Source organism: Cuculus canorus, chromosome 11 (assembly GCF_017976375.1).
Source record: "Cuculus canorus isolate bCucCan1 chromosome 11, bCucCan1.pri, whole genome shotgun sequence".
In the NCBI taxonomy this organism is placed as follows: Eukaryota; Metazoa; Chordata; class Aves; order Cuculiformes; family Cuculidae; genus Cuculus; species Cuculus canorus.
The window spans coordinates 18,220,490-18,242,617 of record NC_071411.1 but is presented as its reverse complement, the minus strand read 5'-3'; the positions used below and the strand labels follow the sequence as shown (position 1 = coordinate 18,242,617).

General features: G+C 41.4%; 1 protein-coding gene across 2 annotated transcripts in view; it reads left to right on the top strand.

The window, feature by feature from the left end:
• PTPRG (protein tyrosine phosphatase receptor type G) overlaps positions 1-22,128 on the top strand; it is a 416,754-nt gene that overhangs the window by 269,738 nt on the left and 124,888 nt on the right. For both annotated transcript variants that reach the window (XM_054076618.1, XM_054076619.1), the window contains exon 5: positions 3,318-3,413. In XM_054076618.1, the coding sequence (XP_053932593.1) occupies positions 3,318-3,413 (96 nt within the window). The remainder of the gene's footprint in view (positions 1-3,317; positions 3,414-22,128) is intronic.

The following is a 22,128-nucleotide window of genomic DNA, read 5'->3' as shown; positions in this document are numbered from 1 at the left end:
TGATGGTGCTGAAGTCAAGCAGTGCCAGAATTCAGGTCGGATGTGCAAGCTTGGGTGAGGCTCCATTCTGCATTTCACAAATAGTATCTCATAAGATGATCCAAATTTTCGTGTTGCATTCTGTGCTGCTGCTTTGTATGTACCAGGTAGAGACAGTAGATGTCATTTCTATGCAAAATGTGCCATATACTGTATATACTAATTGTATAACAAGGAGTAATAATGTAACTTCTCTGGCATGTTTAGGCTACTTAAGTGTGCGGTGAAATTAATTTTATGGTTAACTGTCTTATTCCTGATTGTACATAAAGAGCATTATAGCATCCATAGAAAATATTACACTAAATGTCTACTGATAAAAGCGTTCAAGATTAAGTATATTATCTATAAAAGAACAAATTGTTAGATACATTTACCATTGTCTTGTAAACTGGGGGAAAACAGATGAAACTATTATGGAAGAGAACAATATATGTTCACCTAATTAGAAAATTGTCATAATACATGTGCTTAGTGGTGTCCAGGTGTGGTTTTATGAGCAGCCTGAACGATGCAGCTTCGAGGAGGTAACTTTACCATCTTCTTAACATTGATTTTGCAGTATATGCATGTGTAAATTATATAATAGCAATTCCTGGGAGATTCTACTGCTAAAATGTTCCTTCTAGCTGTATGAACGCATAAGAAAGCTACTGTATGACAGATGACGATAATTTTTCATACAAGACAGTTCCCCTTGACTTGATGGATGCAAAGCGAAGAACCACGCTCTCTGGAAAAACACCAGGGAGCAGTGGGAATATGTTTCAATGTGTATGGCAATCAAGGCAGAGTGTGGTTCTTGATTAGTCTGTGAAATTGCACTGCTGAGACGAGAGATCTGAATTAAACACTTTTTTACCAAAGCCCTTTGCTCTGCTATCCAAAAGTGTATTGTAAAAATTAATTTCCTTAAAATGCCGTGAGCAAAATTGATCCAAAATGATTTTGGCATATGCTGAGCTCACTCAGTGATACTTTTCTTCATAAAATCCTATGAGGACTTCATAGTGAAGTGTTTTATATAAGGTACACGTAATTTTAGGCTTTATGTTAAAGGGGAGTAAAATGTAATTTGTGAGTGTTTTGTGAGCTTTTGTCTGTGCTGGCTAAATTGAAGTTTAAGTAATTCTACCTGAAACAGACTGTTTCTAATTTCTACACCAATGATTCGCTGTACCTCAGTCTGCATTTGTTCAAAGCAGGAGTTGTCAAAACCTGGAGGCGCAACCAACTTTGGAGATATTGCCGGCATCTCTGTGTGTGCTGTGAATACACTGGGAATGGGAAGGCCAAAACAGGGGAAGAAAATTGCTTTCAAATTTTATGAAGCTGGAGTCGGTGCCAGATAATTTCCTTTTTTGTTTTTTTGTGAGCCATTTGGAGTGTGGTTTTATTTTATCCTCTGGCTGAAAAAAACAAGTATCTCTACCTCTGAAAAGGCTGATCTTTGTCTTGGCCTCTTGGCCTTTTCTCTGTATGCTGATGTTTTATTAGATGTATAGGTATTTTGCCAGCGTTATGCATTATAACAGATATATACAGAGCCTGGGGATCAGTAAATATGACTTGGAAATGTATCTGAGTAAGATAAAAGGGTGTAATCTCATTTAGCAATATACAACATTTCAGAATATGGGGAAAAAGACTTGCATTTGTGAATACAGTAGGATTTGTCATGTAGTATGATGTTGGAAAAACCCAGACATCCCCAAACCAGTTATTGGTGCCAGCAGAGCATTTGCCTCAGGCAGACTTAAGGGAAGGAGCTGGCAGTGTGTCGGGAGGCACGGGCAGTCTGAGCTGGACCTCACATCTCCATTTAGCTCTGTACTTGCGGCTGTTTCCTCTCACCTAGCAATGCTGTGAAAAGCCTGACCGGGTCAGGTAATGGGTGGTGAACGGTGGAGAAGCAGGAGTGAATGTGCTGGTTCAGGCAAGACAGAGAAGCCAATGAGCCCATTTCTGTTTCAGAGCCAGGAACAGGGTTTTTTTTTCTGGAGTCAACGTGCATGAGTGAACATATATGTTGAGCACCTCTCCTCCAGCAGTGTTGTCCCCACAGATGTGCTAGTGCTGGTTCAGATTGTGAAATCCATCAGGAGGATCCCTGAATGGCCCCAAGAGCAACCACTACAAGGTCCAGTTCTTGTGCTTGGCTGTTACCCTCGGGCACGTGTTTGTAATTAATAACGCATAGAGCACACGCGCAGCGAATGTTACCAACACTGAGCTGATTCTGTGAAAATGTACACACCTGGAGTGATGGAGTAATGTTGAGAGGGGAGCGTTGTGTGTTTTGGATGCAAACCAGGTCCTTTGGAGAAGGTCATGGCTGATACAGGTGGGCTAACGCTAGGGGCTTCTTTGGGAATGTGAAGAGGTTGAAGAACTGCTGGAGAAGCGGCAGTGTGTTAGGATGGCTGGCGGAAGCTCAGCTAATGCTGTAAATGGAACAAGAACCACAGAAGGAATTAAGAGCAATTGTGCCCATGGGCCTCTGAGTTGCCCTTATTCATGGCACGTGTCTAGAAAAGCAGGATTATTCAGCAGCAGGGTGCGCGAAAGAAGTTTTTCCTTGGTCCTGCCATGTTTGCGTAACTCAGGCATCTGCTGGTTTAGGGCAGTCATTGTTCTCACCTGCTTTCACTTTGGGTTTGCTAATTATTAATATTTATTATTTGTCCTAAGATGTCCTCAAAATATCTGGGTTTGTCTCGCTTATAGTTTTTGCAGAGTATTAATGCTTTGGAAATGATAAGTCATGGAATTTAACTGAAGTCAGGGAGAAGTCTGACCCTAACTGATAGTCAGAGGCTCTTAAAAATGCATTGCTGCAGACACAGACTTTTATCTTACAAATTGCTTTAAGAGTAAAGGAATAACTTGAAACACTGAAAACCTTTTCAAAAATTCTCTGTTGTTTTTGAGCTAAATATGTTTAGCACTTTTAACAGAGCAGGAGATGAGCCTACAATGAGCAAAGAAATGAAGAGATCCTGGAAGAAAGCGCAGAGTTTACCATCTAAACAGACTGGCCGTACTGTTTATCCTTGGGTTTGTTATTAAAATGCATTGCATTGACTCTGTTCCCTGGTTACTGTCCCAGTAGGGCAGTCATGCTATTAATCAAGATGCTAGTTAAACAATATCGTTCAGCAGAATTCCTTTATCTCAGGTTCATAACTGTGGGTTTACGTCCGACGTGTATGCATTACCTCATTTGAAAGCTGTATGAATCAACGCTAATGTGATTTTGTTGTTTTTAATTTTAACAGATGCAGATTTACTTCTACAATCCTGATGACTTTGACAGTTTTGGAACAGCAGTTCTAGAAAACAGGGAAGTAGGAGCCATGGCTGTGTTTTTTCAAGTAAGTTTAAGCAACGGCTCTATCCATAAACCAAAGCGTTCACCAAGTACTATTTAATTCATTGAATTGTTTCAAGCTTAATGGATGCATCTGTTTTCTTGTTCCCACCTGTCTAAGTGAAAGATATTTCATATTGTCTGTGTGTGATTTAAAATGTAAATAAGTATATTTAGAAACGTAATGAAAAATTTTGCATGAATTGTTCTGATTTTATAGCTACTTTACAGATGCAGATTGGAGAACCCATTTATCATGGAACTTCCTTTACTGCTGCAGCACATCGCTGGGGTCCCTGGAATACTAAAAAAACCAACGTGAACTGGTTCTATATAGAGAAGACTTAAAATTCAAACATAGCTTGAGGGAAAATTAATCAATAAGTTTCATCAATCTTCTCTGTAGCAGCTTCTTCTAAATTGTCATAGTAACAAGTTCTTGAACAGAGCAGGTTTCCGAATGAGTGAATTTATGCATCCGCTTTTTTAAAAAGCATCCTCAGGAGCGTGACTGCTTGGTTTGCTCATTTGTTGGTTCGACACGCTCTCGAGAGCTGCGGTGCGGGGTAGAGATGGCTTTGCTTGCAGTGCTGGCAGGTCAAGGCACGTGGCAGTGGCATTCAGCAATGTGGGCTTTTTGTCTTATGGCATCAGAAATGGAGCTTTTCCTTTGACTCGAGGGTGTGTTGTACAGAGTGAGTTGGAGCCACTCCATACCGCCACGCTGTCACAAGCAGAGAAGTGGCTAATGAAGATTCTGTGGTATCTCAAGGTGTTGCTTTTTGGAAAGAGAGGAAAGGGAGGAGGGGAGAGCAAGGGAAAATGGTGTTCCTCTGTGAGGTTTCACACTGGTTTTTATTGCGGAAGAAAATGATCTTACCGTTATCTTTGTGAAGCCACATAAAAAAGAATATGCAAGAACCCATATGTAAATAGCTCTCTTTTTCTTATGATGTTAGAGTGACAAGCCTGACTCTCCTGCTCAAATTAAGTAAGGTTGTCTTCTTCCATGTCACTGGCAAATGCTTTGAAAAGGAGAAAAGGACAGATCCTTGTATTGCATAAATTGCTGTAACTCTGCTGACATCAGGCTAGTGGACGTAGCCATGTTAAATTCATCACTGTGGATTTCTGAGCACTTCTGTGGCATTTCATGTTAGGGTAAAGTTGGTGGTGCTGTGATAATTTACAGTGGCATAGCAGGATGATTCCCCAGACTTCTTAATCTTGATATGCTGTTGGGAAGCTTTGGGCAAATGGAATTTGGCCTTACAAGACAGAAGTTTAGAAACGGAACAACTAAAGGCACTGTCACTTGATTTATACCCCAGTGCAGAGCCACACATTACGTGTGTGTGCCGTGGCACCGGAGCATGTGTTCTGCCATGGTGCGCATTACATGTTGCGGCATTGTGCATCTGGAATTTAATTGCTAAATTACCCCACTGTGCTTCACAAGAGCCGTGTGAAGCACTGCCTCATATCGTACCATTTCCTAGTCCGTATGTGATACTTACATCATAAACCCTGGTTTTAGAGGATCTTAAAATTGTAGAGGGACTGCTCTGTATTCCCCACCTGCAAAGCCAGATGCTGCCCATACTGCAGGCCCCGCTTTGCATGATTCCAAGGGAGCCATTGTACTCCCTAAAAATAACCTAAAATAGTCAGTAATGGTGTTAAAAAAAAAACATCTTTGATTGTAAGAGACCTCAGGCTCTTTAAGACCACAACTAAGCATTGAAGTCCCCTCAGGGAAGCAGAAACCTATACTTTTCATCATTTCTAGCCCTGCAGGCCGCAGGACATTAGGCTGTAAAGTACATGGATGATGGTACAGCTGAGGTCCTCTGCTCCAGGAGCCATGAAATCTCAAGCCATTGCTGAAAAAAAGGTCTCTGATCTCTTCCAGAGAGTGGGGGGTAAGGTAATACTCAGGCAAAATGACACAGGGACAAGCTGTTTTGCGGCCGCAAAGAGATGGTTTTCTTTTTTTTCTTTTTGTATTTTTTAACTTGCCTTTGAGTTGAATTGATAAATCAGCAGTGTGCCGTTAAATGTGTGAGCATATCAGGTCTTCCTTCTGGATAGCTCTGCTCCAAGACGGAAAGCTACCAAGGAAGATTTGTAGAGCCCAAAGTCCCCATTCTGGAAGAGCGTGTGCTGAATTCTGACCCGTGTAAGTAAACTCGAAGGGATCCTGTGTGGCAACTGCTGATTTGGCCATCATGAGGATTTTCAAGAGTTTGTTGCATAGATCTTGAGTTCTTGTACGTAGGGTTATTAACTGATGGTGATAATCCTTTGCAGACCCAAGCTGTGTTTGACCAAGGTGCCGTTTTGGTTCCCTCAGCTGTTTACCACGTGCTGGAGCTGGGAAACCACAACTTGGAAAAACCTTTACAGTTTTGTTCAGAAATACTTGGTGTTCCTTTAGCCTTCTTCCCCAGGGATGCATGCGAATAAGCGTACTGTGGCAGGTATTTCATGAACTAATTGAAAAGCTGTCTTTTAAAATTGATTCTCAGTAAATTTTGAATGAAATGTCCCTTAGATGTCCATGGCCACATTTTGATGGGCAGCTTTGACTCTTCAAATACCAATTTTGTAATTTGCTGTTTTCCAGAGCTGTAGTCCCATCTCTGCCTTGTGTATTTAGAACACAGCTTTAAACCATTGCAGCAATAGAGGTCACAGTGTTTTTTACAATTACGTTATAAAACTGAACTGTGCATCCTTTTCTATGTAAATATTTTAACACATAAATTATTGGATAGGTTTGCCATTAAGTCAAGACTTGGAGTTTTGCTAATGCGTTAATGCTGTGTTGGAATGGATGTGTACTGCTCTGACTGAATTTATAGTCTGGCAGGTGTTTTTTGTTTGACTGATGTTCCCAAATGTTCCTTTGAAAATCAGGTTCTCCAGTGAGTGAACATTATACTGAACTATATAATTATTGGTGAAACATTAAATAATTAAGAACCCTCTTTTCTCCTTTTTAAATAATTTAACTTGGTCTATGTAAGAATTTTCCTTATTGAATTCACTGTTTCAGGGGCAATTTCCAGGTAAAGTATATTGGTTCTGAACTTGGATAATTGAAGCGCTTGGAACTTTGTTGTAATTGCTAATTAAATCTGTGCTTTTCTCATTGTAAACTCCGTTGATAAATTCAAGTTCTGTTTGCATGCCGCAGGTCAGTTGACCTGACAAATAAAAAAAAATACTAGTTAAATCCAGGAAACAGTTCTTGCATACACCAACTGCTATAATTGCTCATCCCTGTTTCCTTATGGATAGACACTCGGAGGGTCTCACATAGAATAGCACTGTGGGGACTCTATAGCAGGTATTCTCAATTTGCAAATGAGATGAGCTGCCCTGAAATCTCTTAATTGGGTCTGAAAGGTGATTTTTGCTTTGGAATACAAGTTGTAAAGCGAGCAGGTATGTTAAGTAGAAGGGTCCCATGATACTCGATGCCTTTTCTGACGGTGGCATCACTTCAGGCATCGTGCTGGGGCCTCTTGTACCTACCGGGGAGCACACCAAATAATGAAGTGACAGATGATTTGGCTCTGCTGAAAATTCCTGCAGAAGTTTGTTCTGTAGCTGCATATTTGGGGCAGAATGAGGTGCCTTGCTGTGCAAAACCATACAGCAAACAAAACCTTGAACCCGTGGTCTTTCCTTCCAGATCCCCTCTCACTGAGGCCACAGTTTGTGACGGAGGAGTAAAGTTACTTAGGAACTTCTGATCTTTTTACTTCAAATTATTTTAAAAGCTATTCAAGCTGGCACAAGCTGAAAAGGGGAGAAGGGAACTCCAGTCGGCTGGTGCCAGGTATAACGGTTGTTAAAGCCCATAAACATGCTTTGCTGACGGTAGGGGAATCAGTGGGAAGAATGGCTTTTTTCTTCAAGTGGGAATGTCTGTGGAAAAAAGTCAGTATGTTTCAAGAGGGAGAGGGAATTGGAGTATTAAGCGGCAGTGTGAGTCAAAAAGCTCTTGTTCTTTTGTTATTAAAGAGAACTCACTTGTTCTTTTAGCAAAAATCCACGTCTTCTGAGGACAAATGAGGTAGAACCGATGATTTCTCTTTGCTTCCTGACAAGTGTTTTGCAAGAAAACAACATGACCGTTGTTGTCAGTATTGGGGTTACTTGGTGTGTCTCAAAGTGAAACTAGCGCTAGTGGAAGATGTTTAACTTCATATCTCCATTACCTCCCGCCGACGTGTCCTGGTCTGCAGTGAAGGCTTCAGGGTTTGTGGAGATGCTGCTGTGGCGGTGGTAGGACCATCGGCAGGGCTCACTGGTCATGGACCTGTGGCTGCACATTGACACCTGCCAATCTGCCCAGAAATATAGCAGCCGCGCACTTCCATCTCTGTTTAAATGATCCTCGTGAGAATATTTGGTGCATGTGCCCTATTTCAGCCTGCATAAGGTTGAACCCATAGTTAATGATGTCCTGGCTCCAGGCCTTGGTTAATTATCAGGCTGAGCCGACTATGAAGCAGGCCAGGAATGGAAGGGAAGGCCTGGCTCTCTCACTGGTTCTTGAGTCATCCATTGGTATATATACACGTAATGCATATTTACAAGTTGCATTTAAAATGAGTAGTTACTTGGATTAAATGTGTTCAGACATATTGCGCAGCTCTGTTTTACCCATCTAACAATGTAATTCATTGCACACTTCACTACTTGCTTTATTAAAGCCAAACTTAAATGTGTTCAAAACAAACATATTGCTTTTGCATTTGAAATATTCATCTTTTGGGCCCGCGGTAGATTCATTACAGCAGAGAATACTTCATTCCTTGATTACTGCTGTGAAAAGACACAATACTGATTCCCTAAGCGCTCATCAAATATTCGATAGCTCAGAAATTCAGGAGGAGGTGATGGAATTCTTGTTCCTACCGGGAGGGCATATAAATCTATTTTATTATTTGCAAAGAAAACCGTCAGTGATTAGTTACTGTATCTCAGGTGCTCAAACAAATCATCTCTAAAGAAGTTAAAGTAAAAATGAATTTTAAAATAACTTTTAGCAATGCTTTCATCATTAAAATTATCTTCATAATGATGAGTGATGTTGATAACTCCGTCACTCAAGAGCTTTAGTAGTGCAGGGCTAGATTTTTAAAGGTAATTAGGTACTTGGCAGCGAATATGCAACTAATGGTATTTTCAAAAGTAAGATAAAAATCAAAGGTTCTCTTTTTTTGGGGGGGGGGGATGCCATTCTTAATTTTATTTTCTGATGCTAATGTTTCTGTAAGGCTGTTGAAAAAAAATACTGAGTAGCACTTCTAACTTTTAGATCTAAGCGTACGTTATTTGTGTGCAAATGTCTTTATGTTTACTCCTAACTCGTGTATGCCAAGATTACTGATTGTGGCCTGGCTTTTTTGTAAGATTTTTTTGGTAGCAGGTCTTGGTGTGCTTTGTGAAGGCGGTCAATACCTTACTTTTCACAGGCACCTAAATGAACTGAACACAGGGCAAATCAGTGGAACACCATCAAAGCCATTGCATATTTGGAACAAATATGTGCTTTTTTTTTAACGTGTATTTCTCAAGTAACAGAATCCAGCTTTTAACTGCCCTAGAAGCCTTTTCCCCATTCTTTCCTTTCATTAACTGTTCCATGTGTTTTCTGTCATAACCAAATAAATGTGGTGAATAAGCGCTTTAAATGCGGTAGCTATTGAGAAAGCCATATCTGGTAGGAGACCAGGTTCCCATGTCCTCGTCTCGATTCCTGGCAATTCCCTAATTGCATCTCTCCGTTGCTGCAATGGTTTTTGAAAGTCTGAGCAAAACAAGCTTGATTTTGAAAATGAGAACAGAGAAGAAGGTGTGCGCTTCTCCTGAAACATTATATCCACCTACATGAAGCATAAGCAGCGCATCAATGTTTAGGCAATATCTTAAAGGTGATTTACGGCAGTGCAAATAACATGTAGCATCATTAGCATGTAGGGCATCATCCAGAGTCATTGAGAGGCTTTTCATTTATTTTAATAGACTTCAGATACATGTAAAGACCTTAAAATTAAATTACGGTATTAATTATTTTAATGGTTACATTAGAACCATGGTGGTTTATTAATAGGAGCTTATGAATAATAAAACTATTATTGTTATTGATTAGCAGCATTATTTAGTAATTAGTACAGGTATTTTTTAATTATCTTCATAACATGAAAATGTGTGCAGGCTATAGCTACTTTATTCAGTGCCTTTGAAAGTATAATTTATATTTGTCAAATCATATGCGTATTTACTAGTAACTCTCCATGCAACAGAAAATAAGCAAAACAATGTGAAACGTGTCCTTACTCGCTGATGTCCAGCTTCCTAGCGTTTTGAAACTCTCACAGCTATCTAAAACCACTAGTTGTTACCAAGAAAATCAGAACTAGGGCCTTTAAGTAGCTGAAGAATAATAGAGAGATACAAAGCAGTTACTCTGACACATAAGGGAAGAGCAAATCAGAGATGATAGATATGGTAAATGCAGCCCCGAGAGTACCTTTTTCTGAGAAACAACTTGTCCAGTACATGTAGCGATGTGCAGTAGTATGAAGCATCTCTGCAACACCAAAGGATTCTCCTGGTTTTCCAGTAAATGGAGATACAGTTATGAAAAGGCAAAGGTGATATTGAGTCATGGAGAATTTAAATATAAAATTACGAGAACTTCTTGAAGTCTCTTAGATTTGGGTTGAGTTCAGTATCTGAATGGCACTGAACAGCCTCCAAAGTGTTCTCTTTAGCCAAAAGGTGCAAGTTTGGGTGCCTAGCAATAACTATTTGTGCTGATCAAAAACTTGTACTGAACCCTTTTGACTAGAAGTTGAGTTTGAATAGAAAACAAAAGTTCATGGAAAGTGTCTATTTCTAGAAAATGTTCTAACGTTCTATTAAAGAAAACAAAAAGAATTTTTAAAATTAAACCCAAAATTAGCTTTTTATTTCATTTTTTTGTTGAAAGTTTCTTTGGGAAAAATGAATATTTTTGAATATTTTATGTAAAAGAAGAAAGAAAAGAGAGAACAGATGGGGAATAGCTCTGCAAGTTAAAAAATATGTGTATATATAGTTTCAATTTTGATGATTATTGAGATTCAAGTGCTTAACGATGAGATTTTAACTATATTCTGATCCATACTAGATACAGTGCCAGTCAGGGCTGTGGGCCCAGTGATGTTCAGCACTCGCATGCTGCTGGGCACAAAAAACACAGACTTTGTTAGTGAGGTGGATTGTACTGAATAAGTGCTGCCCTTTCACCTGTGGGACTGTTTTACCAGATAATCTTCAGTACTCGCGCTTGGCTGTCCGCTGACAACAGCATCCTGGACTGCTTTGCTGCTGTGCCTGGGCACTGGCTAAGCCCCCAGCTGACATCCATGCAAACACGAGCAAGGTTTCTCTTAATTTGCAAGTTACCACGGGTTCACGCGTTCTCCTTCACGCAGCTTTATGTTTGTCATGGATTCTCCGTGAGAAGGAACCCGTGTGGCTAAGTCAAGGGCTGCTAAGAGCAGAGGTGTTCCCACAGCAGCCGGAGCATCCGCAGCCCCGTGGGCTTGGAGGAAGGAGGTACAAATGCATGAGCAAAAGGGGGGCTGGATTTGGAGGCAGACAGGCTGACAGGGCAGCTGAAACAGATCGTTCTTGGAAGCAAACACATCGTTCTGCTTCTGCTTGCCTGTGTTCTGCCAAGAGGCATTTGCAGTCTCCAGATCATGATGGCTGCAACCTGCTGTGTTGAAACTTTTCTATCCACAGGCTGACTGCGCAGTGTAGAAAGATAATCTACATTATGTGCACTTATCATCTTCAGTGCCCAAGCACCCGTCTTCCTTTCCCTTCTTCTCTTCAACTCTATGAACTCATTCATGATATTTTCCAGTAAGGCAAAAGAGCAACAAGCCTGATTTTGTCAAATGACCTTCAAAATGCAATACTTCCATCAAAGCCTTTTTGTTAGGTCGAGTTTTAAAGGATATGGGCTGTACAGCAAACATGCAGGTTTTTTTACACTGTAGAGAGAAATACCAGAATGCTTAGGGAATCTTTGACTTTTATTTTGTTTTTAATCTCAGATCTATCTAGAGAAATGTAACTTGCAAGTGTCTGAAAAAAACTCTTAACTGAAGGTTAAAATTAAATCTTTTTTTTTTCTTTCAAATGCATTGTAAATGCTTTCTTAACTGCAGATTCTGAGATCATAACTCATAACTTGTGCTGTCGCTTCTCTGGTTTGGATGCAGTAGCAATGGTGAAAGGTTATCAAGTGACTTTTGTATTTTGTGATAAATCAAGGTCCTTTGCTCCCATTTATTTAATGGGCACATCACAATTATTGATGATAGGAAGGAACTGTAAACTTTCTTGCTGTTGGACTTCAAAGTTGTGCAACACTACAAATTTGAAAACCACTTTCTGTATATTTTATGGTGTTTCTCTTCAATATCTTGAGCTATCTGTCGTAACCATTAATGACAGCTGGATGCGTGCATCGCATGGGGAATGGCTCTCTGCATTCTTCTAGTTTAATGTTCATTTGAATGTCAGGATCCCTGTCTTACAGTTTACAGCCTTGTAAATGTTTTTGACGTGCAACTTTTTTTGCTGTCTCAATTCTTCTTAGTTGATTAGTGTATCAGAATTAATCCCAAGTGGGATGCCATTATCAACTTGCTTCATTAAGTTATGTACCAATTTGTTAGCCTTATTTCTCATAATTGTCCCTTTATATCTTAATATTTTTATTTTAAAAACTTGTCTTAAGAACTTGATCAGCATGCATTTGTGTATTCTTTTGCCTCTCTTTCCTTCCCCTCACCCTTGGTATTCAAAAGTTGAGTCAATTTAGGAATATTTATAGTGTCAGCATCTTAAACACAGTTATTTACTTCTCTGTGATCTCAAAATGTCCTGTCTAAAAAAAATAAATAATAACTTCTGTAGCCATGCTGTAAAAGTCTCAAATTGATAGAAAAATATCTTGTGGAGTTTTCATTACCAAACTCCTGAAAATGATATTTAGATGTCTAATATGTATAAATTACAGTTGTCAGTCTATAATCTCACCCCCTCTGTGGTTCAGGAAGATTGATACTCAGGAAGTCTGCTGATTATAACCATTAGACTAAAAAACAAATTAGTTCCCTAACTACAGTAACGCTTTTTGCATTTTACTCTCTGGTGTGCTTTGTCGATGCATTACTTTGTCACTTCATCAAACGTCACAAAGCAGACCTGGAGGTGGGTCAAAGTGAAGGGACCCCCAGCCTTCCCGCAGGCTCCATCGCACGCCTGTTGTCTGCTTTAGGGACAGGACAACAGCCCCTTGCAGAGTCCCCCTTTGTGTCTTTGAGCGTTGAGGAGCCATTGAGCACGGCTTGTTTTCTTCGCTGCCAGTACCTTTGCTCCTGTCTGTGATAGCGCTGATTGCTTCATCCCCTTTCTTCTTACATGTTTCAAATCTGATGCATTTTGAATTGACCTTTTTTGTTTAAGAAAAAGAGAGAGAGAGAGAGAGAGAGAGAGAGAGAGAGAGAGAAGCTGGAAATAAAGCATTTATTTTTTGCTCTCCTAGTCTGCAGAGAGTTTTGCTAGAATCGGTCTTAATTACAGAATCAAAGGAGACGTAAAGCTTTACATTCATCTCCTTTCCTTTCTCCGCTCTCCCAAACACAGCAGCTGCCTCTGATAAGTCCCTGTTTTCTCCCTGTTGTTAAACATCAAGCCTGGATTCCAGGAAGATCATTTTTTTGCTTGTCTGCCTATCTCTTCTTTATATTTAGCTCGATCTCTTTTTCTGCAAAACCCGTCCTCTGAAGCCGTCCGAGACTCATACCCTATTTGTCTCTCTGAGACAACCTGTGGTTTACACTCCTGGGACATAGATGGAGAAATCGACCATTTCAATCAGGAATATCCAGTTCTCCAGTCCACATGTTGCCCAGTTCTGCAGGATGTTACGAATGATTTCTGTACCCCGTATAAAAATTACACTTGTTTTCATCTTCTATATCTTCCACAGAACTGTAGAATCTTCCTCTGTCTCTGGTTACCAGTTAGTGTTATGATACATTTCAAGTTAAGGTAAGCTTGGGATCTATTGATAAATAAGTGCCTCATTTCAGTTTGTGCCACAGAAGAGAGATTGGTTGTAAAGTCTGAATATAGAAAATAGATGGGTAAAATTGGGGTTTCCTTTGCCTTTAGATCTTCTGGCCCAGATGAAAAAGTTATTCTTATAAAATTTAAGCTGTTCTGCCCGAAGAATTATTACTGTAGTTCTCAGATATAACAGTGCCAAGTTTCTCCTAGTATTGGCAATAATAAACAATGCAAGCTTCAGACAGAACGTCCTGGGTAGCATACCAAATGTTCCAGAAAACCTTCTTGGACAGCAGCTAATACATTTTTAATGCAAATAAAACATAATTCTTTAGTCTCGTTTCAGTTTGATCCCTAAGGTAGAAGAAGTATACTGACTATGCATAATTTATGTATTTGTTTGAAGTGTTTACCCAGATACTCCATTCACAAAGTCTCTTTTTGTTAATAGGTTGCTGTGAGATGTAAGAATCACTTAGGACCCGCGTTGTACAAATAAATGGAACGTGGCATTTTTGTATAATCAGTGAGGTGATTGTGCAGTCATCTTCATTCTGCCTCCAGCTGCACTGCCCACCCTATCCGTCCTTAGCTTAGTCACAGAACAGGTCCGGCTGAAATGTCAGCGTGGCTTTCCCACATCATATATGATGTGAAAGCGTGGAAGAGTGTGAGAGAGGGAAATGGAGCGGTTGGGAGCAGAGTGCTGCCCACCACATTGGGGACAGCATGGCTTGGTGTCAGGTTGACGTGTCCCTGTAAGCACCAGCCTCATTTATTGCCAACGATATGTATGGTTTCCTGTGTAATTCCTAAATGTTACACTTGAATCAGAGCAAGCGAGCAGGATAATATCCCTCGGAAATTTAATTACAATCTATCCTAAATTACTGTAACTCCAGTGTTACAGGTTACTGCCGGAGGGTCAGGTTGGTGCTGGATTTTGTCATCGGTAGTTTCTTTGCTGCAGGACAGCTCTGAGAGGGATGATTATCGAGGGTTTTCTGAGCTGGTGGTTTTCTTTTCAGGGGTCAGAGAAAGGCAATGGAAGTAGATCAGAGTGTAGCTGGTTCCTTTATTTATGCCTTTGTATAGTGGTAGACATTGGTATGTATGGCTGATGGCCTAACAGATAATGCTGATGGAATATCACCCCCAAAATAATTCTGCGGCCGAGATGGCGGCTTGCCCAGAGCAGTCCTTGTATCTGATGTTTTACCTCCTGTGAATCTAAATCAGAAATTTTCAAGTTCATAGGGTGGAGATGAGAGTGTGTAAACCTGAGAACCCTTTTACAGCAGAAGTTTAGTGGCTTTCAGATGCATCTTCCACACTGGAGATTCACTGAAAAACACACTGATCCGACTGGAGTGGTGAGTCTGAAATGAGCTAAATGGTCCTGGTTTGAGTAATATTGAACCCCCCCTTTGTTTTAAGTTCAGGTGTGCTTGTATCGGAGTTCCCAGAACAAAACCAGTAAAGAAGCTGGGATGTGTTTTTATGCACAGTAAGCTCTCCCGGAGACAGATGAAAGTCAAGAATGCCAGTCACCATCTTATCCATCTTATGCTGAAAATTGAAATATGTGTTAAATAAAGATTGCTTAAATCTGTTCACAGCACCTCTGAACAACGAGTTTTCAGAGGCTTGGGAGATGCAGCAGGATTTTTCCTAGGAGCTTACAGTGTTTATAACTGTTTCACAGCTCTGGAAGCCAAAGAAGAGCTGCCTGGCCAATACCAGCAGAAGAGTATTTAGCTGCTGATTGCAACCATACCATTTCTGTGTATCAGAAATGCGTTGTAATGCAGTCATTATCAAGAATAAAGAGACTTTCTGAAAGAAGGTATTGGTTTTGCAACATCTGTAGTGTATCAAATGAAGCCTGACTGGAAATTTGGCAGACTGTTCCTTATGAGAGAAGTAAAATGATGTACCACGTTAGAAAGTAGCTTGGTTATTAGAAAGCTCGGTCTTGCTCCTGATAAAATGGATTTTTTTCAGCGTAAAATTCATCTTTTCTTGCTGCAAGAATATTGCTGAAACAGATTAACTTTGGATCTCAGTGTATTTTATAGTGTGTCTCATGTTATTTTAAGGCTGTAAATATATTAGCTGATCTGTAAGCTTCACTTAAGTTACTGCTTTCTGGATTTATGAAGAAATAGGATCATGTTGTGCAGGAATCAGGATGATTGAATTAAATCACCCTTTTTGATACTTATTTTCCCTCAGGATCATGCTACCAGATCAATATTTTAAAACTGCTCTATGGGTAAGCACAGATTAGAAAGCAAAGCTCCATAACCCTAACAGCTAAGCCAGTAAATTTTTTGTGTGTGGTTTGTATGGCATTGTGCACGTGCCTGTGAATTAGGAGCAGTCAATGTAAAACTATTTTCTGACCCCTTCCTCCCCCCTGCCTACCTTGCCACCTGGCAAACCCTCTTTATTGTATCTAGATCCTATAAAAACATCTAATGTAATTTGAAATGCTTTTGTGTGAAACATTAATCAGTTTTCAAAGATTTTATTTTTTTTTCTTGTTCATTTTGTATTCTAAACCGCTGGAATCACATGCTTTTATATCCCGCTGTGTTTCGTGGGAGACGTGAGCAGACAGATAGCTCCCTATCTTGGGTGAACCAGTCTTGTGAAGGGCATACCACTCAAATTAGGCTGCAGGTTAACATTTTGGAATGCTCTCCTCTTGCCAACTCATTACCGGTGGTATGGCTAAGCAAACTGTGGCCTTCTGCTATTCCAGATATCTACAGAGATTTATGATACTTCAGCTAATAAGCGTACCTTCTCTAATAGCACGCGGCCCACCCCACCTTATGGCTAGACTTGGGTCTTCTCATAACTCGGGCAGCGAATTAGAGGCCAGAATTAAAACTGGCTTTTAAACGTGTCTGGGTAGAGCTATTTGGTTGTCCCTGCGTTGTGGATGGAAGCATCCATCATTTTTGAGCCTGAACTCACTCAACTGTCTAGGCCTGCTCTGCGCTAGCCCTAAAGCCGATGCCGATCCCTCTCTGCGGACAGATGGTGGTGGGAGAGGGGGCGAAGCCCGGGCGGGCAGCACCACCTTCCTGTGCTGCGGGGCCAGATGGGCACTCGGCTTGTAGAGACACTTGGTGTGTGCGTGCGGTACAGCTGGCTGCTACCACACCTGTCGAACAGAGTTGTTGAAGGGCTATATAAATTCATGCTGAGCTGTGGAGATTATCTGTCAGCTGTTAGTTGTGTCAGAAGCAATTGTTTTTAATGCTGCGTTTATGTCCTAAGCACCCAGCCTATGCCTGCCTTTTGGGAAATATCCTCTTTCTTCCTTCATTACCGCTTGCGTTGCGTTTGAGGCATGTAACTAGTGTCTTATCCTTAAAATAGAGGCTTTTTTTATACCTTCGTTATCATGCCATATATTAAAATGTTTGCTGCTCCCCTTAAATCTGAGCATAGACAGCGCTGCAGATGTGTCCTGCCCGTGTGCTGGTGTTACACACCAGTCTGCAGAGAACATGGGGTGCTACAGCATCAAGCTTTCAAGCGTTGATGCTTGCTGCCATTAGCTCAGGAAATCCTCTCATCCTCATAGCTGCCATTGGCATTGACAGTGCTCCTCGTGTACATGTTACAGCTAGGCTGGAATTCAAACTGTGTTGGGTCTCGGGCATTTTGGGGAGAGTTGCCTGTGCAGCCTGGCAGTGAACATGTCCCTCTGTGCCAGCCGTCTGAGGATTGCCCTTACAGAGCATTGGGTTTTTAGTTTGCTCCGCACCACCTCAAGCATTTGATAGGGGAACGTCTAGTGTCGGTTGCGGTGTCAGTCACAGGTGGTCCTATGAGGGTGGTGGCATCAAAGGACCACACAGCCTGACAGCTTTTGAGAAGAGAGATGAGAAACTTTTCTAGAGGTGGATACTAAAACTGTGGTCCTGGCAAACCATGTGCCAGGAGCTTGGATGCTCCAGCTGACCGACGACAGCGTTGGTGATGGGTTCATGACCAGTGTGCATGATCTGTAGACACCCAGGAGTTAAAGTGCTGGGGTGTGAACAGAAGAGGCTAAAAAGAAGGACATAAACACCTCAAATTAATAGGCAGGTTCTCTGGCAAGCAGATTCAGAGAGTGTGTGAAAGGGGACGGAAAACTCTTTGTGAGAGCATTCCTGTGTGCACCCACCTGCAGGAAGCACCCTCACTGCTCCAGGTCAGACTAGACTTGTTCAAAGAGCACCTTTTGTTCTAGCCATGTTTTAAGTTTTGTTTTAAATCATATTCTGTTGCGTTTTATTTGTTCTTTTGTACCTTTCCCTGAGATTTTGAGATTCTGGCAATTTTGAAGTTATATCCTGTGTAGGAGGAGGGCTTCCTGACCAGAGACAGAGCTTGAAAACCCTCTCCATAGATGGGTCACGCTCCACAGGAGGACCGGAAAGCTGTAAGAAGCCCGTGGAGCAGAGGCATGAAGGCTCCAGCATCCTGAGGAGTTCTGTGGCTTTAAGACTATCACCTGCTCACAGTGATTGAATAGCATTCACTTTGCTACTGCTGAAATGTAGAACATCTTGAAACAAGCATACGTGTCATGTTAGTTTCTGTGTTTCTTTGTATTTCAAGAGGAAGAGACTGCTGCCACAAACAGAATGTTTCCCAGGCTTTTAATGCACTTAGAATATAAGTGCTTTTTTTTCTGCACAATAATTTCCCCATTTCGTCTAAACACAACGCGTGGTACTTGTTGAAATGTTTTTGTACAGAACTGACTGAGGAGTTGGGTCATTCTCCACAAGTGAAAAATAAGCATCTTGACATATGATCCTCAGTGTTGTGTGTAGTGTTACACCAGGTGAAACGTGGGGGGGTGGGGAGGAAGCTGTACTTTTGTGCTGCAAGAACTTGAGTAGCTTAGAAGCAGCTGAGAAGAAGATTGCAGGCCACATCCTGCCACTCTTAATTCAGTGGCTAGAAGGAGACTGGGGTGAGGACTACCTCATCTCACCTGCTGCTCGGAGCTCCACTGTTGGGGTTGTTTTGCTGCTGGTACCCACGCTGCCTTGAGGATGTGGCTCGTGGTGCACCTGCATTTCATGCCACTGACTATGGAGTCCTTGGTAGTTCTGCAGTTGGTGTCCTTGGCACCGTCTGCTGGCATCCAAGCCTCGCTTGCACAAGCCCCCTGTTCACCCGGAGTAGCAGAGGCTAATCTCTTTGTCTCCATGAGGGACGTCTGGGTGGGAGTGGAAGGGCAAAGGAACTTCCTTGGTGATGCAGGACGCAGGGGGTGGAGAGGAGAAGGCGGCAGAGTCGTGCAAGGGTGCTCAAGAGGTATGTGGAGTGGTTTGGGAAGAGAGGATGCTGTAGCGTTGGAGGAGACAGAAACAGCTCACTGGGTGGGAAGAGCGAGTGAGGAGGATGTGACAGGCGGGCGGTGAAAGAGGGAGGCAACTCAGAAATGAGAGCGGAGGCAAATGTGAGGAAACTGAGGATTAGCTGATGCTTTCTGCCTTAGGTGCCGCAAGCACTGAACTGTGCAAGTTCATGGCATTTTGCAAAGCTGCACACATCTGCAAGAACTTAAATGAGACTGAAAATTTGCAGAAGATACATAAAAATGAAAAAACTTGCTTGAAAGAGAATTGCAAATCCAGAAATGTATCATAGTTGACAGACTCGTCTTGTTGTGCCAGAAAGCTATTAATAAACATCACTGGTCTAATGTTGGGTTCTTGTACCACAAAGATGCCCGGAAGCCCAAGAGCCCTTCCAGCCCGTGGCAGCTGCGTTAGGAATTTGCTGGAGCAAATATTCCTGCACTTTCAGGAGATTACTTAATGCCAACCTCCTTAAAAGCAAAGTAAGAGGAATGTCAAGTGAACGATGTTGGAGTTTGATGTTTCAGAGCAGGAAATAACAAAAAACTGCCCTGCAACAATTTGTTTTCACTGGATTTCTAATTTAATTGTGAACTGAGGTGTGGTTGTTGGGGAAGTGGCTGAGTAACTTAATTGACATTTCTGCATCCTTTGTGTTTGTGACTCATAGATGCCGGCCTGAGTCATCTCGTACTGGCGGGCTGGAGGGAGCCGCTGCTGTTGTAGGGAAGTGAGCCGAGGGCAGTGCTGGGAGAGAAAAAGATCAAGACTTTTCATGTAGAATGAATGAAAGATGTTGGGAAGCTGAGACAACTCCTTTTCCTCATTTTGAAGAGGTGATTGCTGTGACCTCTCTCACCAAAATCCTTTGTGTTGGCTGGAAGAGAGAGAAAAGGCTGGAAATCTCTGCTGCATCCTAGGCAAGCGTAACTGGAGCAATTAAATTACAACTCCCTGCAAAATGCTGGGGTTCCAGATGCCCATCTGAGCTGCTCTCTTCCCCCTTTTGTATTTTGCCCGGCACATTTTCTTGTTTATCCACCAGATTCTATTGTTTTATTTTCCAAAGAAAAAGCTGAAGATATTTTTTTCTCAGTTGCATGCGTTTGTACCGAATTCAAGCCAGGAGCAGAAGAAAATGAAAGCTAACTTCCATTCTTGGTTTCACAGTTTTGAGTTTAGCCTCTCCAAATGTGTGAAGCTGTATAGTGAAGAGTGAGTGCTGTAGGATGATCTGGCTGTAGTGCTCGTTATATTTTTTTCATTGCACCATTTCATTTTTCTCCCTGCTTAGGTCAAAGTGGTTATTTTTACCTAAAAAAATCCCATAAATTGAGCAGATTGTGGTAACTCTAAAAAAGACCCAACTCTTTTTTTTTTTTTTTTGTATTTTTCTTTTTTTTAACTCAGATGGTGGGAACAGTTTATAACTGATGGCAGTTTTTATAAAATAGCCTCCATCCTGATAAAATGTTACCCCCTGGTGTGTCGTTTTTCCAGCTGAACTGCTGGTAGGATTGAGAGATCTCGCACACTGCTGCTTAAATAAGTAGACTACATGCTCTATGAAGAAATCATATTATTTTCTCAAAGGAGAACAAGTAGGCTCAGTGCACCAAAATTGCTTTAAATAAACTTGCAGCCGCTCTAGCCTTCTTTGCGCAGCTGCAGATGGTACAGTCTATCAATCAAGCTTCCCCAGCTTGGAGAATCTGCCACTGAAGCTGTCTCTCCTCTGTGCTGCAATTACATTTTCGTCTTTTACAGAGCTTTGTATCTTAGCTATGCTATTGATACTAATCAGATTGTGCTTTTGGGCTGCAGATGTAATAGCTTTTGTTTTTCCTCAGAAATATGTTGTATTAAGATCTTTCAATAATTTGTTAATTGAATGTGCTGTTCACTTGCAGTAAATTAGCTGCATCATGCTTTCGAAGCGTGAGAATGCTTTGGGGAAATTAATGCCTGCCTAATCAATGGAGTAAGTCAAAGTTTGGGCAAAAGAGTGGTTTACACAAAGAAAGGAAAATATATTGCGGGCTGGTTTTTACTATCCTGGTGATTGCAAATCTTGTGATAGTGAATGGAGGGGAGGCTGTGAATTCTTCCTCAGCCCGGTGGCCTGCCAGTGTGTGCACAATACACGATCAATGTTTCTATCTGCTAACAAAGAGACTCGGTGTGCACAAACAGAACGTACTCGGAGCTGAGTTATTAAGCAGTGTTAACTCTACCTTTTGAGTTTCATGCTCTTGCCTTTTTTTGAGACAGTCTCTTGTATTAGCACGTTGCCTTGCATGCCAGTGCAAATTCTGTTGTATGTTCTTCTGAGGAAGCCTGTGCCATCCCTCTGCTCTTTTTATGACACTGATACTTCAGCCGCCCTTTGGTGTAAAAGTGACTATATATGATTCTTGTATTTTCAAGCATCCCTGCTGGACATAATGAAAGTGGAAGTCGCTGATCTATAACCTGGTTTGCCCTGTCCTTGTCCCAGAACATCCATAAGAAACTCAGCTCCGGAGGCATGAGATGAAGGAAGGGGTGAGCTGAGGCTGAGAGGAGCTGTGGTTGTGAGCAGCTGTGTTGTCCTCTGCCAAAGATGAGGGGCAGCCAGAACACCTGACCCCAAAGTCAGTTCAATAGCTTTTAAAACCATTTTGGACTTTAAAGAAGAAAGAAAAAAAAAAAAAAGGAAAAAGTTCCTCTTTGGCACTGCTAGTTAATATCTCATTGTAGATACCCTCCAAAGACGTGATGAAATATGAAGTTAATACATCACTAGCAGGCTTTCAGTCAGAATGATATATTATTCAAAGTGGAATTAGCTAGAAGGATCAATGCACACCCATTACTCTATTTAAAATAATCATTGGAAGACTCATTAACTTCCCCCCCCCCCTTTTCAAACAACGTAGTGAATGAGACATCTAGGAACATCCCCTCCGCCAGCATATGCACCTCTGTGACTTCAGTATATTTTCATTCATAGCAGGATTATTAACACCTGAAGGCCAAAACCCAGGTTTAACTCAATGGAATTTGCCTTCAAATCACTGAACCTGAAACCAGTCACCACAGGCAAAGGCGAACTTGGCTCTAATGCACACTTTTGAAAAATCAAAGGTTGTGACAGTATCTGTGTGAAATAGCGCATGTGGCAGCGTAAGGTTCGGTGTCACA